The following is a 19474-nucleotide window of genomic DNA, read 5'->3' as shown; positions in this document are numbered from 1 at the left end:
CACGAATATTTATTAAGCATGGACCTAGGACACCATGAGTTAGGCAACTATTTTTATTTGTGTTATATCACTGATTTTTCCCCAAACTCTGCCTGGGAGTTGAATTTATTGAACTCATAAACAGTTATCACAGGGAAAGGGCATCTTAAGGCATTTCTGGTGCCCTTGCCTTCCTCTTCTAAGAGGCTGGAGGCTCCCTGTTGGGGAGGAAAGTGAGAGCACAGGAGCACTGCCAATGACACGCGGGGCTCAGGGCATTACAGGGGGCCTCAGAGACCAGCCTCGGGCTGGTGATGGGGCCACAAGGCCCTCCAGAGTCTGGATCCGGCCTCCTGTTCCTCTCCACCCATGCCCATTCCTCTGGGCATATGGGACTATTTTATATGCCCCCAAATTCAGAAGAAGTTGTTTCTAAGGGTTTTTTTTTTTTTCTTCTTCAGAAAATAGGAAGTTGCCATACATTTCCTCAGATCACTCTGAGAACACCCCCGTTTCTTTTGACTTTGACCGTGAACAACCAAATCACTAGCAGGGATTCACAGGAGCGATCATGACCTCAATCAGTGCAAGCTTAGGAGGCTTACAGAGGCTACCTGCCTGAATAGGGAGAAACCCAGGAAGCAAAGAAGTTTCATGTAGAAGCAGCAAGCATTCCTGAGGCCTCAAACTTCTATCCTCGATCTTATTGTCAATGAGCCTTTTACATACAATTGTAAAAAGCAATACCCTCTGTGGCTATGTTGTTGAGATCCCGAAGATACAGCTCTAGCATAAAAAGGAAAACCTCTCCTACTATTAAGTGGATGGGGATCTGGGGTTTGGGATAAAGCTTCCCAGAAGAGCAGCATCTATGGTTTTCAGAAGCACCGTATCCTAGCTAACACAGCTGGGAGGGATGGGGATGCACCACAGAAGAGTTTGGCTGACTCAGAAAGTGGCTCTGGGGGTGGCAGGCAACGGGACTGAAGACACACAAGAAGAATTTTTAAAAACTGTTTTCATAAATACATACCAGTGGGCAAAAAGTAATATAACGATACAACATTTTAATGTGATTTTAAATATACATGTTACATTAAAGCAAAAAAATATATAAACATTCCAATGTCCATCAGCGATGGGCTGACCCACATTCTTAAGTTCAAGCAACGGAGATGGTTAAATCATGTTGCATTGGATGTGGGTGCGCTCACAGTATGTGCTTGTGTCTGAACACATTCCACGTCCTGCCTCGGTGTCTCCTCCTGTGTCAGTACCCCTGTGGAGAACCCCTTCCTCACCTCTTCCCCTTCCAAACCCTGCACTTTAAAATCAAGATAAAAATCACCTCCTCCAAGAAGACTTCCACAGTCAAACCAGGCTGGGCTGGGGAGCCTCCTCTGAGCTTACTCAGGCCTTAAGGTTCTCTCTACCCTAGCACTTGTCTGCTTCTGTTGACTCCTTTATCTGTTTTCCCCTCTGGTCCCTGAGCTGTTGGAGGGCTGGGAACATGTCCCATACACCAGTGTTGTCCCATAGCCCACCTCAAGGTCTGACACGTGGCAACCTAGTGGATGGGCAGCAGATGCAATCATAAATGCATTCACTGGTGATGGGAGCATAAATGAGTCCATGAGTGAACAACTCCATGTAAAGGTACCTTCAGGGAAGAGTCCCCGGTCACTCAGGAAAGCTCTCCTAAGAACAGTCCCTCCTGGGAGCGCCTGGGAGCGCCTGGGTGGCTCAGTCAGCTAAGGCCTGCCTTTGGCTCAGGTCATGATCCCGGGATCCTAGGATAGAGCCCTGCACCGGGCTCCCTGCGCAGTGGGGAGTCTGCTTCTCCCTCTCCCACTCCCCCCCTGCTCATGCTCTCTCTCTCGCAAATGAATTTTTTTTTTTAATCTTAAAAAAAAAAAAAAAGAACAGTCCCTCTTGGGCCAAGTCAGCTTTTCTGAGTTATGGTTGCAAGTGAGTTGAGGGTGAGATGACAGGTATTTACCAAAGCTTCCCCCTTTCACCCCTGGGCACAAAGCTAGCCCACAAACTCAGTTTCCCCTGCTGGCAATACTGAGAGGTTGGTTGGGGGAAATGAATCGCCACCTCCAGGTCTGGCCCACAGTCTGTCCACTGTCTTTCCCTCATTTTCCATTGCACACCAAGGACTGGTAGCAGACTCAGGTCCTAGATGGTGGGACAGTCACTGGACTGAGGTGGCCGTGTGGGCCCAAGCTCTCCACCCGCCACCACTCCCCGTAGGCTTACTGGGAATGACACGTAAAAGTTTAGTGTGTTAAACATCTGAAATTTGGGGATCATGTTACCATAATTGACTAAAAACACAAAACTGCTTAGATCTATTGTTCTGCCAGGTGAAGACCAGTGTCTTCTGCAACTTCATTTAACAGCAAGCATTTATTAGGTGCCAACTGTATGGCAACGACTTCAGGATCACCAGGATCACCGTTCAGAGCCCTCAAGTCTCTAGTTAAGCCGAATGTGATAAACTGCGGAACGGGGAAGTGGACTGAGGTGGCCAGAGATGCTTTACAATGAAACAATGGTTCCTTACTTCAGGCCAAACCATGACATCACGATTTGCTTGGATACACACTCACCTTGATTCCTAGAGGTCCAGGTAATCCAGGTGGACCACGAAGCCCCTGGGGAAATGAAGAATACAAGGACAGTGATGAGACCATGAATGCGCATTTTACCCGTCTACCACAAGCCAAGCTGTGTGCGTCCTATGCTGTGGGCCTGAGGAAGGCAAGGGTCTCACCGTGGCCTGTTGTTTACAGAAGAAAGCACAGTTTTTGAGCTACAAGTCTCCTGCGTGTGAGTTCTGCCTCGGCCGCCTGCCGCCTCCGTGTGACCCTGAGCAAACCCCCGTATCTCTCAGCTTTCTTTCCCACTTAAGGTCTTCTACCACAGGCTCCCGCAAACGTGGGAGGGCCAGCCTTCAAAGGAGAGCTCATGGTTTCCAAAGCCTGGTCCCTTTCTCATTTCCCATGATATCAAGACCTGGGGAGCCAATGAGAAGAGTCTTCAACTTCAGGCTGAAGGGCTTTGCTTGATGCAGACGCATGGCCAGATTTAAAAAAATCACATTTGATTGTATTGGCTGAAAGCCAGGGTGAGGGAAGAAGAGAAGGTCCGGTCCCTTGTGGGTTTGCAGCCAAGCTCTGTGACTTCGGCAGGTGATTCACCTCCCCAAACCTCACATTCCCCATCAATAATATGGGGTTGATAATACTGCCTTGTTCTGAATGCTTGTTTCCCTCTCAGATTCATAAATTAAATCCTAAGGCCCAAGTGAAATTATTAGGAGGTAGGGCCCTTGTGAATGGGATTCCTGCCCTTGTAAGAGAGACTCCAGAGAGACCACCCACCCCTTCCATCCTGTGAGGACACAGTGAGAAGTGGACATTCTGTAAACCAAAACAGGGCCTTCACCTGAACCTGACCATGCAGACGCCCTGAACTTGGCAATGTGAATACCCTTAACTTGGACATCCAGCCTCCACAACTGTGAGAACGAAGTTTCTGTTGCTTAGGGCCACTAATTTATGGTATTTTGTTATAGGCACCTGAATGGGCTAAAAAAAGTACTCACTTCTCAGGGTAGTTGTGAGATTAAATGTATGGTGTTTAGCGCCTGATACCATAGTTAACATAATAGACGCTCACCCAGTGCCACTTTCTGTGGATTTATGTGTATTTTCTCACTTAATCCTTGGGAGGTCAGCCAGTGTCTCTCTCTCTCTCTCTCTCTTTTGTTTCCTTTCCTTTTATTTTCTATTTTTAGCCTGATCGAATGAACACAGAAACCGCTGGACCTGACACTCACCGGCTCGCCGTCCTTTCCCTGTCCAGGTGCTCCAGGGAGCCCGGGAGCCCCGGGATCGCCCCTGGGACCAGCTGGTCCTGGACTCCCTTCTTCACCTGCTGCTCCCTGGAAAGAAAAGAGGACAGTTTCCAGGATGAGTGACATGCAGAAGGTAAGCTTCTCAACGGTGAGCCAGCCTGAAGGGGGTCAGGAGGCTTCTCGGTGATGCTCTGACGAGTCTACACAATGTATGTGAGTTGGCCTGGGTCCCCCCAAATATGTATGCTGAAGTCCTAATCCCCCACACCTCAGTCGAGAAACAGGATCTTTGCAGATGCAATTCATTGTTAGGTTGCGGTGGTCCCTAACCCAATACGACTAGTGTCCTTGTAAGAAGGGGAGATTTGGACACAGGCAGACGCAGAGGGAAGACAGTGTGAAGACACAGGGGGGAGGCAGTCATCAATAAGCCAACGAGAGGGTTCTGGAAGAGACGCTTCCCTCATGGCCCTCAGGAGGAACCAGCCTTGATGACACTTTGATTCAGGACTTCCAGATATGGTGAGAAAAGTCAGGCAACACATTTCTGTTGTTTAAGCCACCTAATGAGTGATATTTGTCACAGCAGACTTGGCAAGCTGATACAAGGCAGAACGTGGGAATGGGCAGGATATTAGCGCTTTTATAATCCAGTCGCCTACCCTGTGCAAGAAGCATCCGGTGCATCTCTTGTGGGAGGTCCTCCCATTTCTGCTTGAACTCCTCCAAGAGCAGAGAGCTCATCACCTTGCTAGGCCTTATTCCTTTATCAGGCAGCCCTGTTACACACTGTTTCTTTCCATTCAGCCAAGAGTGCCCTTTCTGGAATCTTCCAGACATGTGACACTCAACCTTGGAGTTCCGTGGACAGAATCTAACCCCTCTTTACAGGGTAGGCCTCCAGCCACAGGAACACAGCTCAGGGCTGCAGAATGGGGGGGGAGGAGAGAGACGCCAGAGATAGAGAGCTTCCAGGACCTGAGGAGGGAGGGAGCTGCTCTTCACAAATGCTCACCATTCGGACCACAAAGCCTAGAGCTCCATGGGGCAGCCCTGGCTGTGGAGCTTGGGTGAAACCACATGAGCCACAGGGGCTCCTCTTCCTGGGCAGGGCTCCCTGGGGGCTGAGCTGCAGCGTGAACGCTTGTAGCCATGCCTTGCTGGAGAGAGGGTGCGGTAAGGAGCAAGGGCTGGAAAAGCAAGGGCCCCCCCCCTCGGCAAGCCTAGGGCAGGATCGGCTTCCCCGAGCCTCAGGCCAGCCACTGGAGACCCAGGGAGAGAGAAAGAGCCAAAGAGCCTGCCCTGGCAGCTGGGCTTCTGACCACTTTGCAGAGCATCCCCTCCCAACGCAGCCCTGGCTCTGGGCCCTTACCCAGGCTCTTGCACAGCCCAGGAGGGGGTGTCTGGCTCCCTCTAGTGGTGCATATGCCAACAGCTCACTGCTTTCCTCCTCTTGGCTCTCAACTGGACCTCAAAACCTCCAGCATCTTGGTCACCCGTTTCTAAGGTCATCAGTGCCCTACTTACTGTGTGTCCAGAATAGAGCGCAATCTTCAGACATGGTATAATCAAGGCAAAGCAGATGGGCCAGGGTTATTTTTTCCCCTGGCTTCATCTGGGTGCTCTACTTTTATTACTGTAATCTACGATGGCATTATCTTCTTTCAAAACAAAAATTAGCACTTGCACCACATAAGGGTTATTATTGGGCTTATCATCAACCAACACTCCAAAAAACCTCAGGATATGTCCTACAGGTTGGCTGATCATTTTCCTCCGCGCTAAACCATTTTTATCGGAGACATGTATTTTAAAATCCAGCCTCCCTGCCAAAATGCAAATGTACCATCTATTCTTGTTAAATTCTGCCAAAATAGAAAGGACAAAATGATCTCTCCTTTAAAAGGTTCTGGCTAAAGTGGACCTGAAGGTATTCCCAGCAGGACATTGAGGGACCTGCGCTTAAAGGGGCCCCGGTGGAGCGTCTGCCAGGTGGAGGATATCCGGGGACGGGACACCGCTCGCGGAGGGAGATGGGGCAGCAGATCTCCTCCCCGGCCCTCTGCTGAGCCTTCTGACGGGTCAGTTCTGCACTCCATCTTTACAACCTGCCACTGACACGTCACTGTCCTCATGTTACAGACATCAGGCGTCTCCGCGCCGGCACACTGACATTTGGGGGGATTGCGGTGGGGGGTGCTGTCCTGCAAGTGTGAGATTGTTGGCAGAACCCTGGTTTCTACCCACTGGAAGCCAGGAGCAGGCCCTCAGCAATGAACCCCAGAGTCACTTTCACTTCCTAAAATGCAGGTGAAACAGGACTGGGGACCTTCCTCCCCTACCTCGGGGGCATTGGTGTTCTGTGGAGATACCATGTCTCTCTTCCCTCTAATAAATGAAACTCTTTCTCAAACTTGGGAAGGCTTCAGGGTGCACACAGAGGTGTGGGATGGATATGCTGGTGCACCGAATTGAGAGAAAGGGGGCCTTGGAGTCAAGCTCCGCTATCCGAGGTGGGGCAAGTCACCTCCTTTCCCAGAGCCCCCTCGAGCCCCCATCTGTTCCCTAGGGATCTGTCTGACTCAGGTCTGCTGGGAGCCTGCCGGAGGTAGCTGCATGGCTTTCTCTCTCCTCTACCTAGAAAGCCCCTTCGGACCCCAGCGCCTGAACACAGGCCCCAGTGGCTGGGCCTCCACCTCCAGGGCTCCTCAAGAAGCCAAGTACAGATGCTGCATATGCTGAGAACAGCTATGTCTTACCTTTTCTCCACGCTCCCCGTCTTTCCCAGGGGGCCCTCTGATGCCAGGGGAGCCCTGAAAAAAATACAGTTATGCACATAATAAGTTCAAGATGGCCCGTGGCTCCCAGAGAAGGGTGATCCTACACCCTCATAGCCAAGGCTACCATCTGTGCCCATGGGCTCCCCATCCCTGACTTAATTTCCCAGGGGGAGACCACTCCTCCCTGCCTGCCCGCATGGTCCCTCCCTGTCCGCTCACGTGCCCCTGTGCCGAGCCTGCCCTGCCTGGTGGTCTGCCCCGCCCCAGGCAGTGGCTCTCAGAGGGCAGGGCCCGGCCTCCACTGGACACGAGGGAGGATGAGGATGACCTAGGAACACAGGCTCCACATCAGGGCCCTGCTCCACCCCGTGCCCTTGACATCACCCGGGGCTTGACTTGGAGCCAAGGCTTAAGTGCAAGTGGCCCAGGGATACCCCAGGGGGGAAACAAAGCAGTGAGAAAGGGGAGGACAGAGGACAGTATGCATGGGTGCAGCTGGAGCCCAGTTCTGCAGGTGCTCCCGGAGCTGGTTCAGGACACGCCCTCCGGGGCTGCCCGCGTGAAGGAGCCAGGGGTTTACGCAGCCGGCAGCTCGGGCTCATGCTCATCACCATGTGTCCTATAGCTGGACATTGCGGGCTCCGAAAGCCGGAGAAAACCCTCAGGCAAAGGAACACAGGGTTGACAAGACATAGGCATGTTCCAGCACCATCTCTGGTGACCACTAAGGACACGACTCAGTCTCCCTGTGTCTGCTTTTCCTCTTGGGTAGAATGGCAGCAGTGAGAAAAATCACCTCCCAGGGTCAAGGGGATTCCATGAATTAACGCATGCAGAGTTCTTAGAAGAGATGCCGCCATGTATAAATGATCAGCCTCTAGGGACCCTGAAGGTCGGGACCCCTGTGAATCCTTTAGGTTTGTCCTGTCTCTTTGAAAGGCAAACTCGGAGGCTGACCCCAACATCCCCGATGTTCACAGGCTTTCTGCAGTTTTCTGCAGTTCTCACAGTTTTGTTTCCCACTCGGACATCTGATGAGTGGCCTCGAGCCTTAGGCTGGTGAACTTTCTAGGTGACCTTGTCTGGGATGCCCATTTTTCCAGCTGTCAAATGGGAGCAAGGATGGCTGTGCCTACACCACCACCCCTCCGCCCGCTTCAGGGACGAGAATAAACATGTTAACCTGGGGGGGGGGGCTGCTGTGGATCTGCAAGCGGCACTGGTGCCCGCCCCCCCATTACTCACCGCACTTCCTGGGGGGCCGTCGGCACCAGGTGGGCCCGCGGTTCCAGGACTGCCCTATTCAGAAGCAGAAGTTTAGAAAGGCTCAATGTATCAACGACAAGCAGTTACCCCAGAGTCTCTCCAAACCTGCCTTCTCCTCAATTCACTGTAGCTTGCTACTTCTGACCGGACATTCCCCCCACGGGCAAGGTGAGCCTCCTCCCGTGCCTATGTGGTGGCAGCCAGCCAGACCTCCAGTGAGTGGGATGCTGGCACAGACGTGGGAGACAGGACAGAGGGCTCTTGGAAGCTCCTTAAGACCAAGGCATGGAGGTGGCAGAGGTAGGGTGTGCGTGTGCACTTGTGTGCGTGTGTGTGCATGCCTGTGTGTTGACTTTGACAGATGAATCACGGAATGCTTCCTGGAGGAAGTGGACTTGAACGCAACACTGATGGTTAACAAAGAGTCCATGGGTGGGGGTCAACACCCATGGAGATGGGAAGCAGGGAACTCCCCAAGGACTGGAGGCTACTCATGTTTCTCCCAGGCATCCGTGCCTGCACTCGGCTTCATTGCCTGGCATGCTGCCCTCCACCCAGGGTTCTCTCTCTCTACTAGCCGGGAGGAGCCTGCCATCTGCACCCGCCCTGTGACATCCACGTCACTCATTGCCCTTGGCTGACCCCATTCCCACTCGGCCACAGGCACAGATGGCCTGGGTGTGCAAATGCCCCCCAGCCGGGGGCCTTTAACCCACAGTCCAGGACCTCTAACTACCACCACTGCTTCACACAGAGCCGGTGTGGAGGTGGCCTCATTCCACCAGCGCCACACAGGAGCCTGAGTTCTGCAGCCCTGCACCAGGACACTTCACTCCATCAGCCCCCAGGGTCCAGTGCCCACCCCACAGAGATTCTGGCCCCGCAGGAGGCGAGGCACAGCAGCAGAGAGCTCAGAAGGCGTGTGCATGAAGGCACCTGTCTGCCCGTGTCCCTAGCTGCCCCTGTGTGCTGGGAGTTTCTACAGGGGTGTGTGCATCACTGTACATGTGCAGGCTGGTTTTAGAATACGTGTATGTGTGAGTGGGTGTTGGTGTGTCCCTGTGTGCCTCACCCCTGTGTGTGTGGAAGGACACTCCGTTTGTGGGCTGGGCATGTGGACAAAGCCCTGAAATGCTGGGAATGTTGCAGAGACCAGGATGTCTCTCTTGGTCCTCACTGCTCCGGGGATGCCTGGCCCTGGCCGAGCACTCTGCCCACCCCTCCCATCAGCCCTGAGCTGTGAGCCCAGGGGCACGTGCCCAGCCCAGCCTCCCTCCATTGCCCCCAGGAGGCATGTGGGGCATGAGGACTCACAGGGTTTCCAGCTGTTCCAGGAGCCCCACGTGGGCCTTCTTGTCCCTTGGCACCCTGCCCGGGACACAAAGGGGCAGGTGAGACATCTTGGGGAAGCTGCCCACGTCCTCAGGCAGGGCCATCTCGGGGACAGCCTGCTCATCAGAGTCAGTGGATGCAAACGGCAGCACAGGGGGCAGAGTCCGAAGCACGCAGAAATCACACCCCCCCCCCCCCCCCCGGCCCTGGGGCTCGGCCTGTTATCTCGCCCCATCCTCACCACCCCCAGGGACAGGTGTCAGCGCTGACACATTATTAGATAAATGTGGCTCACAGTGACAGGACGGCCCAGGCCCAAAGAGGCAGCCAGCGCCCCCCTGGGGTCTGGGTCCCCACAGGTCACTCCAAAGGGACCTCTCCAGAGAACGTGCCTGAGAAAGGCAGTTTCTAAGAAGCCCAAGCAGAGAAAAATGACAACAAATCAAAATGCTAAACCACACCAGCGCCCCTTACACCAGAGCTGCCAATCAGAGCTGGGAAGGAAGGCATTCCTGCATCTGAACCGCCCTGTGCTCTAGCATCGCTTCCCCATCCAGGGGTCCAGAGGCAGCACCCATCCCCAGGGCTGCATTCTGGGGGTGCCTTGTGAGGGCCTTCCGCCCTAAGGCACTGGGCTCACGGCACCTAAGGCAGCGCCCCCTGGTGGGCAGCCCCCAAATGCCAGGCACACTGACCAGTGGGGACAGGGAAGGACGGGGGCTGCTGGGGATTTCCTGCACCTCAGAGCCCACAGGTGGAGAGGGGGCTTCTTACCGGTGCTCCAGTGGGTCCCCGAGGCCCCAGTTCTCCAGGATGGCCCTGGGATCCCTGCAACGCAACAACCATCAAGGAACTACGTCATCATCCTAGCTCTTAGCAGAGGGGGTTGGGGCAAGGACACATGCAACGGGTCTGATTTGGGACCCACGGTGAGGACGTGCTCAGAGCCCTGAGGAAGGAGGGAGGCGCTGCATTCAGTTAGCGGGGATCCTGTGGGTAGATCGCACAGTTCAGACCTGCCGCCACACGGCCCTTGGACGGCCTGTAACCAGTGCACAGGCTGAAGGGCACGGGGTGCAGGGTGCAGGGCACTCACCGGTTCCCCAGGCATGCCGGGGTCACCCTTCTCTCCTTTTGGCCCTGGCTCTGCCTGTTGGAGAAGCACAGAGTGTAGCAGACACGCCCTGCCCTGCCCACAGATCCGCCGCACTGCCCCCACCGCGCCCCGTCCTTTGTCTGCACCTGACCCGTTAGCAGAGGCTGCTCCCTCAGCCTCTCCCCTGTGGCCCCACGTGGACTCTGATGATTCTTACTCATCCTTCAAATCTAAGACCCAGAATCGCTTGCAGGGAAGCTGACCCCAAACTCGGGGACTCTCGGGCAGCGCCCTTGTCCTCCACAGACCTGGCCCACAGCAGTTTAACCCTCCTTTGTACGGTTTGGGTTCGACTCCCACCCGCTCCAGCCCCGAGCCCTGCAAGCACCGATCATCAATGAATAATGATGGAAGGAAGGTTGGGCAGAGACTTTTCTCAGACTCCAAGTTCTCTCCTTCCTTGTCTTGATGAGGAAGCTGGGGAAAGGGCTTTGCTTGAGGGATCTGGCAGACTGGAGACTGAATGCTGCACTCTTGGTGGCCAGGCTGGGGTGTCTAGTCTTGCTAAAGAAGAGATGGGCCACAGGCAGGAAAAGGGGTGCCATGTTGGGAGCTGCCCAGAATGGAATAATCTAATGGGGGAAGAGACAGGCCATTCTCCTGATCTGCTGCTACCACATCCAGGACTCCCAACACTCCCCCCAGGAGGCGTAGAGAGACAAGTGCTCTTCACAAGTGACAGGGAGAAGGGCAGATAGGAGGCTCCATCGGGGCAGACCTGGAAGGGCTTAGGCCTCTATCTTTCAAGAGCTGAAGGGCCATCGTGGGAGAGGGGTGGAGACAGTGGACCATAGTGAAAACAGCCTCAGCTCTAGATCCATAGGAACTGACTTAGAACTCTGCTTCTCCAGTGTGCTGGCTCTATAACCTTGGGTGAAGTATTTAAGCCACAGTGTCTTCTGTGACCATAGCTGCAAAATGAACAGGTGTTCTCTCTTGCACACAGCATGAGGATTCAGTGACACACAGAAGGGGCAGCAGAGAAGAGCCCCAAAGGGGAGAGAGTGGGGTGGGTCTGTGGAGCTGTCTGGGGAGACCAGGGTAACCACGGAAGCCTGTGCATCAGAAGGGCCGTGCATGGCTCCTTCTACAGGAGCAGGACCTAGAGCTGTCCGAGAGTGCCACGGGCTGTTTAGGGAGACACTAGGCACCCCATCTGCAGGAAGGTCCTGGGAGAGATGGGATGAGCACTGCCTGAAGTGGACAAGGGAGACCTGCAAAGGCAGGGTTTTGAAAGCACAGGCTTCTTTCTGAGACCGGGAGGCCTAGAGAGGACCCTGGAATCATCTAGAAGGCAAACTCTAACATGTGCATTAGGGAGCCTGGGGCACGCTAGTGGCAGGAGACACTGGTGGACAGGCTGCTTTCTCTCGCCATGCACAGGCAGCCTCGGGAGACCTTGCCCCAGAGGGTCCCGCCTGTCCCGAGTGACGGGTGGGAACCCCAGTTAGCATCTGCGTGGCCCTGGCTGGTTTTCTGCCTGCATCGTGTGTCACACACAATCTGCATGGTCTACCTCGGGGAGCTGTGGCCAAGACTCCCTGTGATTGCTCTAGCAAACACTCTGTGGCACCAACACAGGTGTGGCCTCTTTCCTCTAGAGGCTCCATGGCAAACCGGCTCAGAACACACTCTGGCTCCATTCACCAGGGACGGCAACACCTTTCTCCCAGCACATTTTCCTCCTAGAAAACTTTCCACGGGGGGATTTTCCAAACTCTTTGGTCCTCCAGTCACTGGCCATATAACCCGTAAAGACAAAAGGGCCCATGGGATTATCTTGGGTGATGCACTGGGGCAAGAGACTGTAGGTGGCAGGAAGACAGGCTCAGGACCCACGAGTGGTCAGGCCAGGCCAGAGGAGGGACCCCTGGGGGCTCAGGGGCAAGGTGCTCCAGCCATTTCCAGCCCAGGGCCCGGGAGTCAGCGGGGAGGCAGAGCCTTCACTCCAGGAGCACATAGTGGGTGCTCATCAATAATCACTGAATGCATGGGTGTGACTGGCTTCTCTTCCTGACTCCCCCGACTGGTGAGGTCAGCCACATCCACACCCTCTCTGCGCTCAGTGTCGTCCCAGCAAACTCAAGCACTGGGTGGCATCCTGAAGATTCCTTTGCAGGCTGAGGGGGCAGAGTAAGGCTGCCCCAGACCCTTCCCCAGATAACTGCTTCTGCACCACCTTCTAGCCACCCCCCTCCAGGTGCAAAGGCCCTCTGAGTTCTTAGCTGCATTTTTTCCCAGCCCCAGGCTGTGTGTCCCTCCTTCCTCCAGCGAAGGACTGGACCCCCCTCCAGACCTGCACACTGCCTCAAGGCCTCCCCAGGTGTGGTCCGCAGCCAGCCCCAGCAGACTTCCCCATCTCCAGGCAGAGGGAGGTGGGCTTTTCCTCCCAGGCCTCCTGCCCCGCTCTGTTTCCTTGCTTCATTAATGCCCCAAACTTTGCCACCCATTCCCTGTGCAGGCACTAAAAGGAGCGGGCCTCCGGAGAGCAGAGAGATGTCAAACAACACGTTTCCAAACCATCAATAAAAATACAGTTACCATGGCAACGAGGCCAGTCCAGAGAGATACATGCAATAATCCACAATGAATCTTTTTTTTTTTTCTTCCATAGACACAATTTCCTCACTTTGCAACCTGAAGTCAGTGGCTTCCTGGTTTCCAGAAATCTCAGACCCTGCAGGAAGTGTTCCCATTGGGGGACAAAGGGGAAGCTTTGCAGACCCCGGCTCCCCATCATGAGTCTTCTAGCCAGAATGCCTTGGAAATCATCTTTAATGGAGCAATTCCTTTAAGGAGAGGCTGGTCCTGTAGGCTTGTCTCCAGCTCAAGGGGCTCAGGGTGGGCCCACGGGAGGGAGACCCAGAGGACAGAGGGGAGGGAGGCAACGTGAGGTAGCATGATGTGAGTGGCCACCATCTGGGCAAGCCAAGTCTCAGTAGCAGGTGGGGACAGCCACTCTGGCCAGTCATGGCCTTACAGCTGACAACTCCACCTCAGTTCCTATCTCCAAGGCAGGCCCTCTGCAACTTGCTTAGCTTCTCTGACCCTCAAGGCATCATCTGTGAAATGGGGGCACATCTGCATCCCTCAGGGACACTCCTTGCTGCCTTCCTGGCACCTGCCATGTGGGATGCTCTCCTGCTCTGTCCCTTTGAATCCTTTTTTGTTGGTGAGTAGGGGACACAGCCAGAGCCACACAAATCTGTTCTCTCCAAAAGGCAACTCCCAACAACTTCTGAAGTCCACGCCGCCCGGTGACACCCCGTCCACCACTCCTCCTCCCCATCTCACCTCCAGAGAAGCTCAAAGGACTTCTCCTTCTACCAGGATCTCAGCAGAAGGAGATCCTGGCTCAATCCCCCTGCTCCCAACTTTCCCGTCAAATACAGGATTCACTGCAGCTTCTTATGTGCATCTAGTTGACACCGAGCACAAGGAGAAAGCAACTATGGAAACACTGACGTCTGCAGGCTCTCAGCAGCTGTGTGGTCCGGAGCAGTGAGAAGCCCATCCTGAGAGCAAAGGGGACCAGAAAGCACGTGCCTCTGACCTCAGTGCTGCTGAGGGCAAGAGGAGAGCCCGGAAACACTTCTTTCCCCAAGCGCCTTTTGCGAACAGAGGAGGAAAAGCTTCCTAGCGGTTGCAGTGATGGTGAGCCTCCTTGTCTGTCAAGGGTCGGTCTTCACGGGAAGCCCCAAGTGCTCCCTCCCCCGGCCACCCCCGAAGCTGGCCGGGTCTACACTGTCTACTCTCAGAACAGCCCCTCTTAGACCCAGGGCCCCACCCCCGATGCGCTTCAGTCTCCGGGTCCCCTTCACGGCCCACATCCTCAGTAATGCTTCGTGGGATTCTTCAGTTGCCCGCCACGGCACACAGCCCTGTTCTCCTCTAGACCACCAGCTCTTTGTGCAGCGGAGAACCAACTTCCCCCAAAGAAAGGGCTGGCCCTTGCCCTCGGCCTGCAGGAGGTGACCTCCAGGCCACTGGACCGCCTGCCTGACACTGGAGCCAGGTCCTTGCAGGGTCCGTCCTCACCACCCCACCCTGGCCGCCAGGACAGATCTGGAAGCGCAGCCACTGGGCAGCCCCGCGTGGTGGGGCTGAGTCGGGACCTGGAGCACGCAGGCATCGCGGCCTGGCTGGGGGGCACCTGTGGCCCCGAGGGGCCGTAGCTACTCACTGGCATCCTTGGGTGTGGTGTGAACAGGGACGTCTGAAAAGGAAACCCGAGAAATGAGAAAAGCGTGACTTGACTGTCACAACCTGCCCCTAAGAGACAGACCAAGTGGGAGAAGGGGACCCCAGGGCTTCCTGAAGTGACTGTTAATGTGGACAGGCACCATGACTGATTGCTCTCCAGCGTCTGAGCTGAGGTTGAGACAGGGCAGAAAAGCACTGTGGGTAGATGGGGGACCCTGGAGTTTCACCCCCCCCAAAAAAACACTGTGTGACCACCTGTCAGCTTCTATTCCCTCCCTGGTAAAGTGGGGTGGAAAACTCCTCCACCCAGGGTGCTGTGAGCTGAAATGGAGAGGCCACGCAAGTAATCAGAGCCTGGGACCCCGGGCCCTCCCCCAGAGTCCACCACCACCAGCATCCACTGGCGATGATGTACGTGAGGAGGAAACCAGGGGAGGTGTGCTCTGAGCACCGGGAGCCAACTTATGCAAAACTCTTTATCCCAGCACATAGATCGCCGTGGACCTGCCCTTGTGTGTGGCCCTCCAGCCCCACCCCACATTCACACCACAGTTAGCGTGTCACTGACTTCAAGGCTTCTCGGGCCCCAGGATGTTTGCACCTGACATTCCTCCAGCCGGGAACGTGCTCTTCCTCCTCCCTTTATCCAGCTGACTATAGTTCATCCTTCAGGCCTTTTTTCAACATCATGTCTTCAAAGACCTCACCTTTCCTCTCTACAACTCAAATATAAGTTAGGTCCCCTTGTCATTCTCTCTGATTGAACCCTGTTCTTTCCTCTGCTGGCATTCACTATAATTTGTCACATATGTGTATCAGGGCCACCAGGTGACTAGAGTCTGCCTCCCCTACTAGGCTGAAGCTCCAGGGCTCCCAAACCCTGCCAGTGCCTGGCTCATGGCAGGTGCTCAAAAAAGTGAATGGACCAAAGGACATCATGGATTCTAGTCCAAAAACACAATGAAGTCAAAATAGAAGGATAAAAACAAGTTTTTGAAATACACCTTGCCTTCCAAGTCCCCCAATACTTGTCTCTTCTCCAGAAGAAACCACTGTTTTTCAGTTTAGTAAATTTTTCTATATATTTCCACATAATTATGAATGTATAGAAACACATGACTTTGTACAAGAATTACACAAATACCAGCAGCAAGCACATGGCTATTCATCCTTGTTTATATGAATAAACCCCCATATTCTTCACAATAACAAAGAAGTAGATCATCTGTATTCCCTGCACCATGGATAAGAAAATTGGAGGCAGGTAAAGTACTTAACAAAGCTCCCACCACTAGTGAGTGTGCAGTAGGAACCAGCCCCACCTGGGTGGGCCCTGGAGGCCATGCTGGTTTCTCTATGCATCTTTCCTGAGCATCGGTATCTTTCCAAGGCCACGTACGTTGTGTGTGTGTATGTGTATGTGCATATGCACGTGTGTGTATTTTTATAAACTAGGATTCCATGACATAGATATTCTGTGGTTTACTTAAGTCTATGCTTAATGTCATGTGGGTTGCCTATAATATTTCATTATAAACAAAACTACAATGTACATCCTTGTACATGCTTTTTTCAAATACACACAGTGTAAATATTTCTCTGGGATAGATACCTGTGAATAAAATTTCTAAGCTAACATGTACATACTTTATATGTGACTACTGAGGAACTTCTCAATTCAGTGTTACCGATTTGCCCTCACACTAAATAATAGTGCTCATTTCCCTGCATGCTTCCCAACATGAGATGTTTCTGGTATTACACAAAGCTTTATATGAATGGTTCTGACTCTTAATTTGATTCTGAGAGTCTTCTGACATCCTTATAGAATGGTTGAGTCTCATTTCAATAGGCATGTGTTTGGGGAAGAGATTGAGCCATGGAATAATGATTTAACATATATAAAAACCACAGCCTAAGATTCTTTGTCACACTGTAAATGGGATTTCTGGGTGTTCGGGCTCTCAGCTCCTGGCCTCCATATTTGCCCAGCCACAGCCAGCAATGAAGACATGTTCTATTTCCCTGAAATCAACTGATCGATGCACAGAATATTAAGGCTGGGAAGAAACATTAAGATAAAAAAAACCCCAAAATATGCTCCCCTATATATAGCAGTCATTTTTGATTTACTGTTTATTATGTACCAAAAACTGGACTACATACCTGTTATGATCTCAGTTAATTTTCATTAGAAATGTACAAGACAGCTGGGTATAATAGTTTTTCTTAACAGATGAGAAGATGGGGTCTTTGAAATTAAACATGTATCTAAGACCACAGTGCTGGTGGATGGCAGAGCAGGGACTCAGAAACTCAAACCCACTTTTTTCTGGCTCTGAAGCCCATGGTCTTACTCACTACTCAACACCAAGTAGAGTGACTGGGTGGGAGCATGAGTCATGGTTACATACCCATTTTGCAGTCTTACTCTGGACAAAGTCTCCCCCTGTTTCTTGTCTCTGGACCTCAGTTTCCCCACATGTAACAGGTGGGGACATACTGTGTCTAGCCAATGTTCTGATAAATGGTAAGTATGCTTGCTGCATAAAATAAATCAATAAGCACAAGGTAGTTCTTAAAGAAGCTTATGTATTTCTGGATCACAAGACCTAGGAATAGGCCTAGCTACTGACAATCCCCATTAAAAAGATGTTTATAACTAAGCGGTATGGGAGGAAGGGAGCTACCCAAAGCCTGAGGGATTCAAAGAAAAAATGAGGATAAGAAGCAGAGTAACTTACAGTTCCGGGTAATCCAGGGGGGCCTGCAGGACCAGCTTCACCCTAGATGAAAAAACCGAACACAAAAGATCATTAATCCTCCTGCCAACTCTGCTTATTCTGGGACACCTTTCCCCGGACAACAGAATCACCCAGCTAGTATCTACTTTGACAGACAGATAGATAGACAGATAGATTCTGAATTATAAAATATTTCAGACATAAGAAACCTTATGTTTTGAGAATTATCTATGCTAATATGGGCAGCCGTAGATCATTTATATCACTCTACACTAGTCCACTATGAATATGGAAATAGAGTGATCCATTATCCACCTTCTTGTTGACGACACTTAGTTCTTGCTTACTAGTGATGCAGCAAACATCCCTGCTCTGCGCCTTTGGGCACAAAGACAGGAGCTCCCTTACGGACTCCATGGGGCCTGTCCCAGCCCGAGTGGAGGGGATGGGCTCTTCTCAGGGGACTGAGGGGACAAATCTACATTCCTGTAAAAAACACAAGTCTGGGAGTTAAGCCTCCTGAGCTTTCAACCTCAATCTAACATTTTATACATTATTTTACCTCATTCGGCTTGTTCACCTCTTTGTAAAATAATGATAAAGGTACACAGCGTCATAGGGACACTGACAGATCATCTTCAGCAGAGGCCCAATAAGGAGGAAACTGTTATACATTTGACCTGAAGGAAGGGGGCCACCGGGCTTTCCATGTAGGAGGAACCACAGCGAGCAGACCTGGTCCTCAAAGACTGCCTACTCCATGTGCGCCACAGGATGCCAGGGCATGCATGTCTGTGCCCACGTGTGTTCCAAGTGGCCCGGGGTTAGGTCTGTTGCAGGCCTTCCATGCATGGTTAGTAAACAAATGAATGAATAAAACGGGCTTAGAAAGGGACAAAGCCACTCTTAGTAAGCAACAATAATAAATTAATATAGTTACACTGTTTCTATCTTTTTTCTACTTTTCTACAGTATTTAATTCCAGTTACTGAATTATGTTTTTATACGTATTAACTCATTTAGTCTCCATAGAAATGGCTGTAACACAGATACCCATTTCAGAGATGAGGACACCGACGCCTAACGTTCATTCACCTGCTCAAAGTCACGGCCAGCCAGCACACGGCTGAGCCTGGTTTTAACTCAGAATCCAAGCAGCACTGCCTTCAATAAAGTTCCAGAAGTTATTTCAGAAAGAAAAACACTTTCTCAATGTTATTTGCATTGCCAAATTTTACCTAATTATCCTCCTGACACTGACATCCTCATGTTCCAGAAACAATCTCATTTAAACCAGTTTACCCCACATTAAAAAGTCTGAATAATCAAAGTTGAGTGTTTCCTGGTGATAAAGGAAATTTTCAATGTTTCAGGTGTCTGGGCCCTGCTCCTGGGCTCTCAGGGAAGCTATCCTCTGACATTTGCCAACGTCAAAATGACTCAGCAAAACTTCAAAGCATAGGCTCTATTTCTGCCCCAGCACACATTGTACATCTACCTCGTTAAAAAAAAAATAAAGTAGAATAACCAAAAGGGAACATTCCAAATGTAAAGATAAGAAAAACAATACAAAACCTCCCTGGTGCCCATAAGATGAAAGTCATACAGCCTTGCACATACTGAAAACAAAAGATAAAGTCTGTAACTTTCTGGAATGTCCTTCATCTTGATGATCATATATAATCCTGCCCCAAATGTTTCTTCCCTGTAGCAGTCTCTTCTTTGTGAAGATTGTGTATCTTGGCAGCTGTCCTAACTTGGGCTCAAATAAAACTCTTTTCTTTTCTCTCTAAAAAATTTTAAAGAAAGGTTTGTTCATTGGGTGTTGACACTAGTGAATGTATGGATATGTATTAAGAAGGAGAGGGCGGGCAAAGAGATTTTTCTCTCTCCAATCCAGAGAGCCTAAAGACTGCCTTTTGGGTAGAGCCGGCCCCTCCCTAGCGCTGTGGGGTGAGGCAGAAATCGCAGGTGGGTTGTCGGGAAGACCCCCGACGGCTGCTGACCTATGAGCTCTGGAGTTCACTAGAGGATGGGTTCAGATCCCAGATCTTCCACGAAAACATGAATCCTCAGCAGCCCTTGCTGAGAAAGGAGAGGATTGTACCCACTTTCCAAGATGCCACAGGGCTAAAACGCTCATAGCCAG

At 52.0% G+C, this 19474-nt stretch overlaps 1 protein-coding gene across 2 annotated transcripts in view; it reads right to left on the bottom strand.

Moving 5' to 3' along the window:
* The window catches only part of COL22A1 (collagen type XXII alpha 1 chain), a 225653-nt gene that overhangs the window by 79548 nt on the left and 126631 nt on the right, over positions 1-19474 (bottom strand). For both annotated transcript variants that reach the window (XM_088023088.1, XM_088023089.1), the window contains 9 exons: positions 17326-17367; positions 14562-14594; positions 10319-10372; positions 9997-10050; positions 9205-9258; positions 7870-7923; positions 6604-6657; positions 3827-3931; positions 2595-2639 (listed from right to left, as the gene is read on the bottom strand). In XM_088023088.1, the coding sequence (XP_087879214.1) occupies positions 2595-2639; positions 3827-3931; positions 6604-6657; positions 7870-7923; positions 9205-9258; positions 9997-10050; positions 10319-10372; positions 14562-14594; positions 17326-17367 (495 nt within the window). The remainder of the gene's footprint in view (positions 1-2594; positions 2640-3826; positions 3932-6603; positions 6658-7869; positions 7924-9204; positions 9259-9996; positions 10051-10318; positions 10373-14561; positions 14595-17325; positions 17368-19474) is intronic.

The sequence above is a fragment of the Eumetopias jubatus genome, unplaced genomic scaffold (genome assembly GCF_037043125.1).
Source record: "Eumetopias jubatus isolate StellerSeaLion01/CBP00866 unplaced genomic scaffold, mEumJub1_p1.0 scaffold_4, whole genome shotgun sequence".
Lineage (NCBI taxonomy): Eukaryota > Metazoa > Chordata > Mammalia > Carnivora > Otariidae > Eumetopias > Eumetopias jubatus.
Note: the sequence above shows the minus strand (reverse complement) of the source record. Positions and strands in the feature narration are given on the sequence as shown.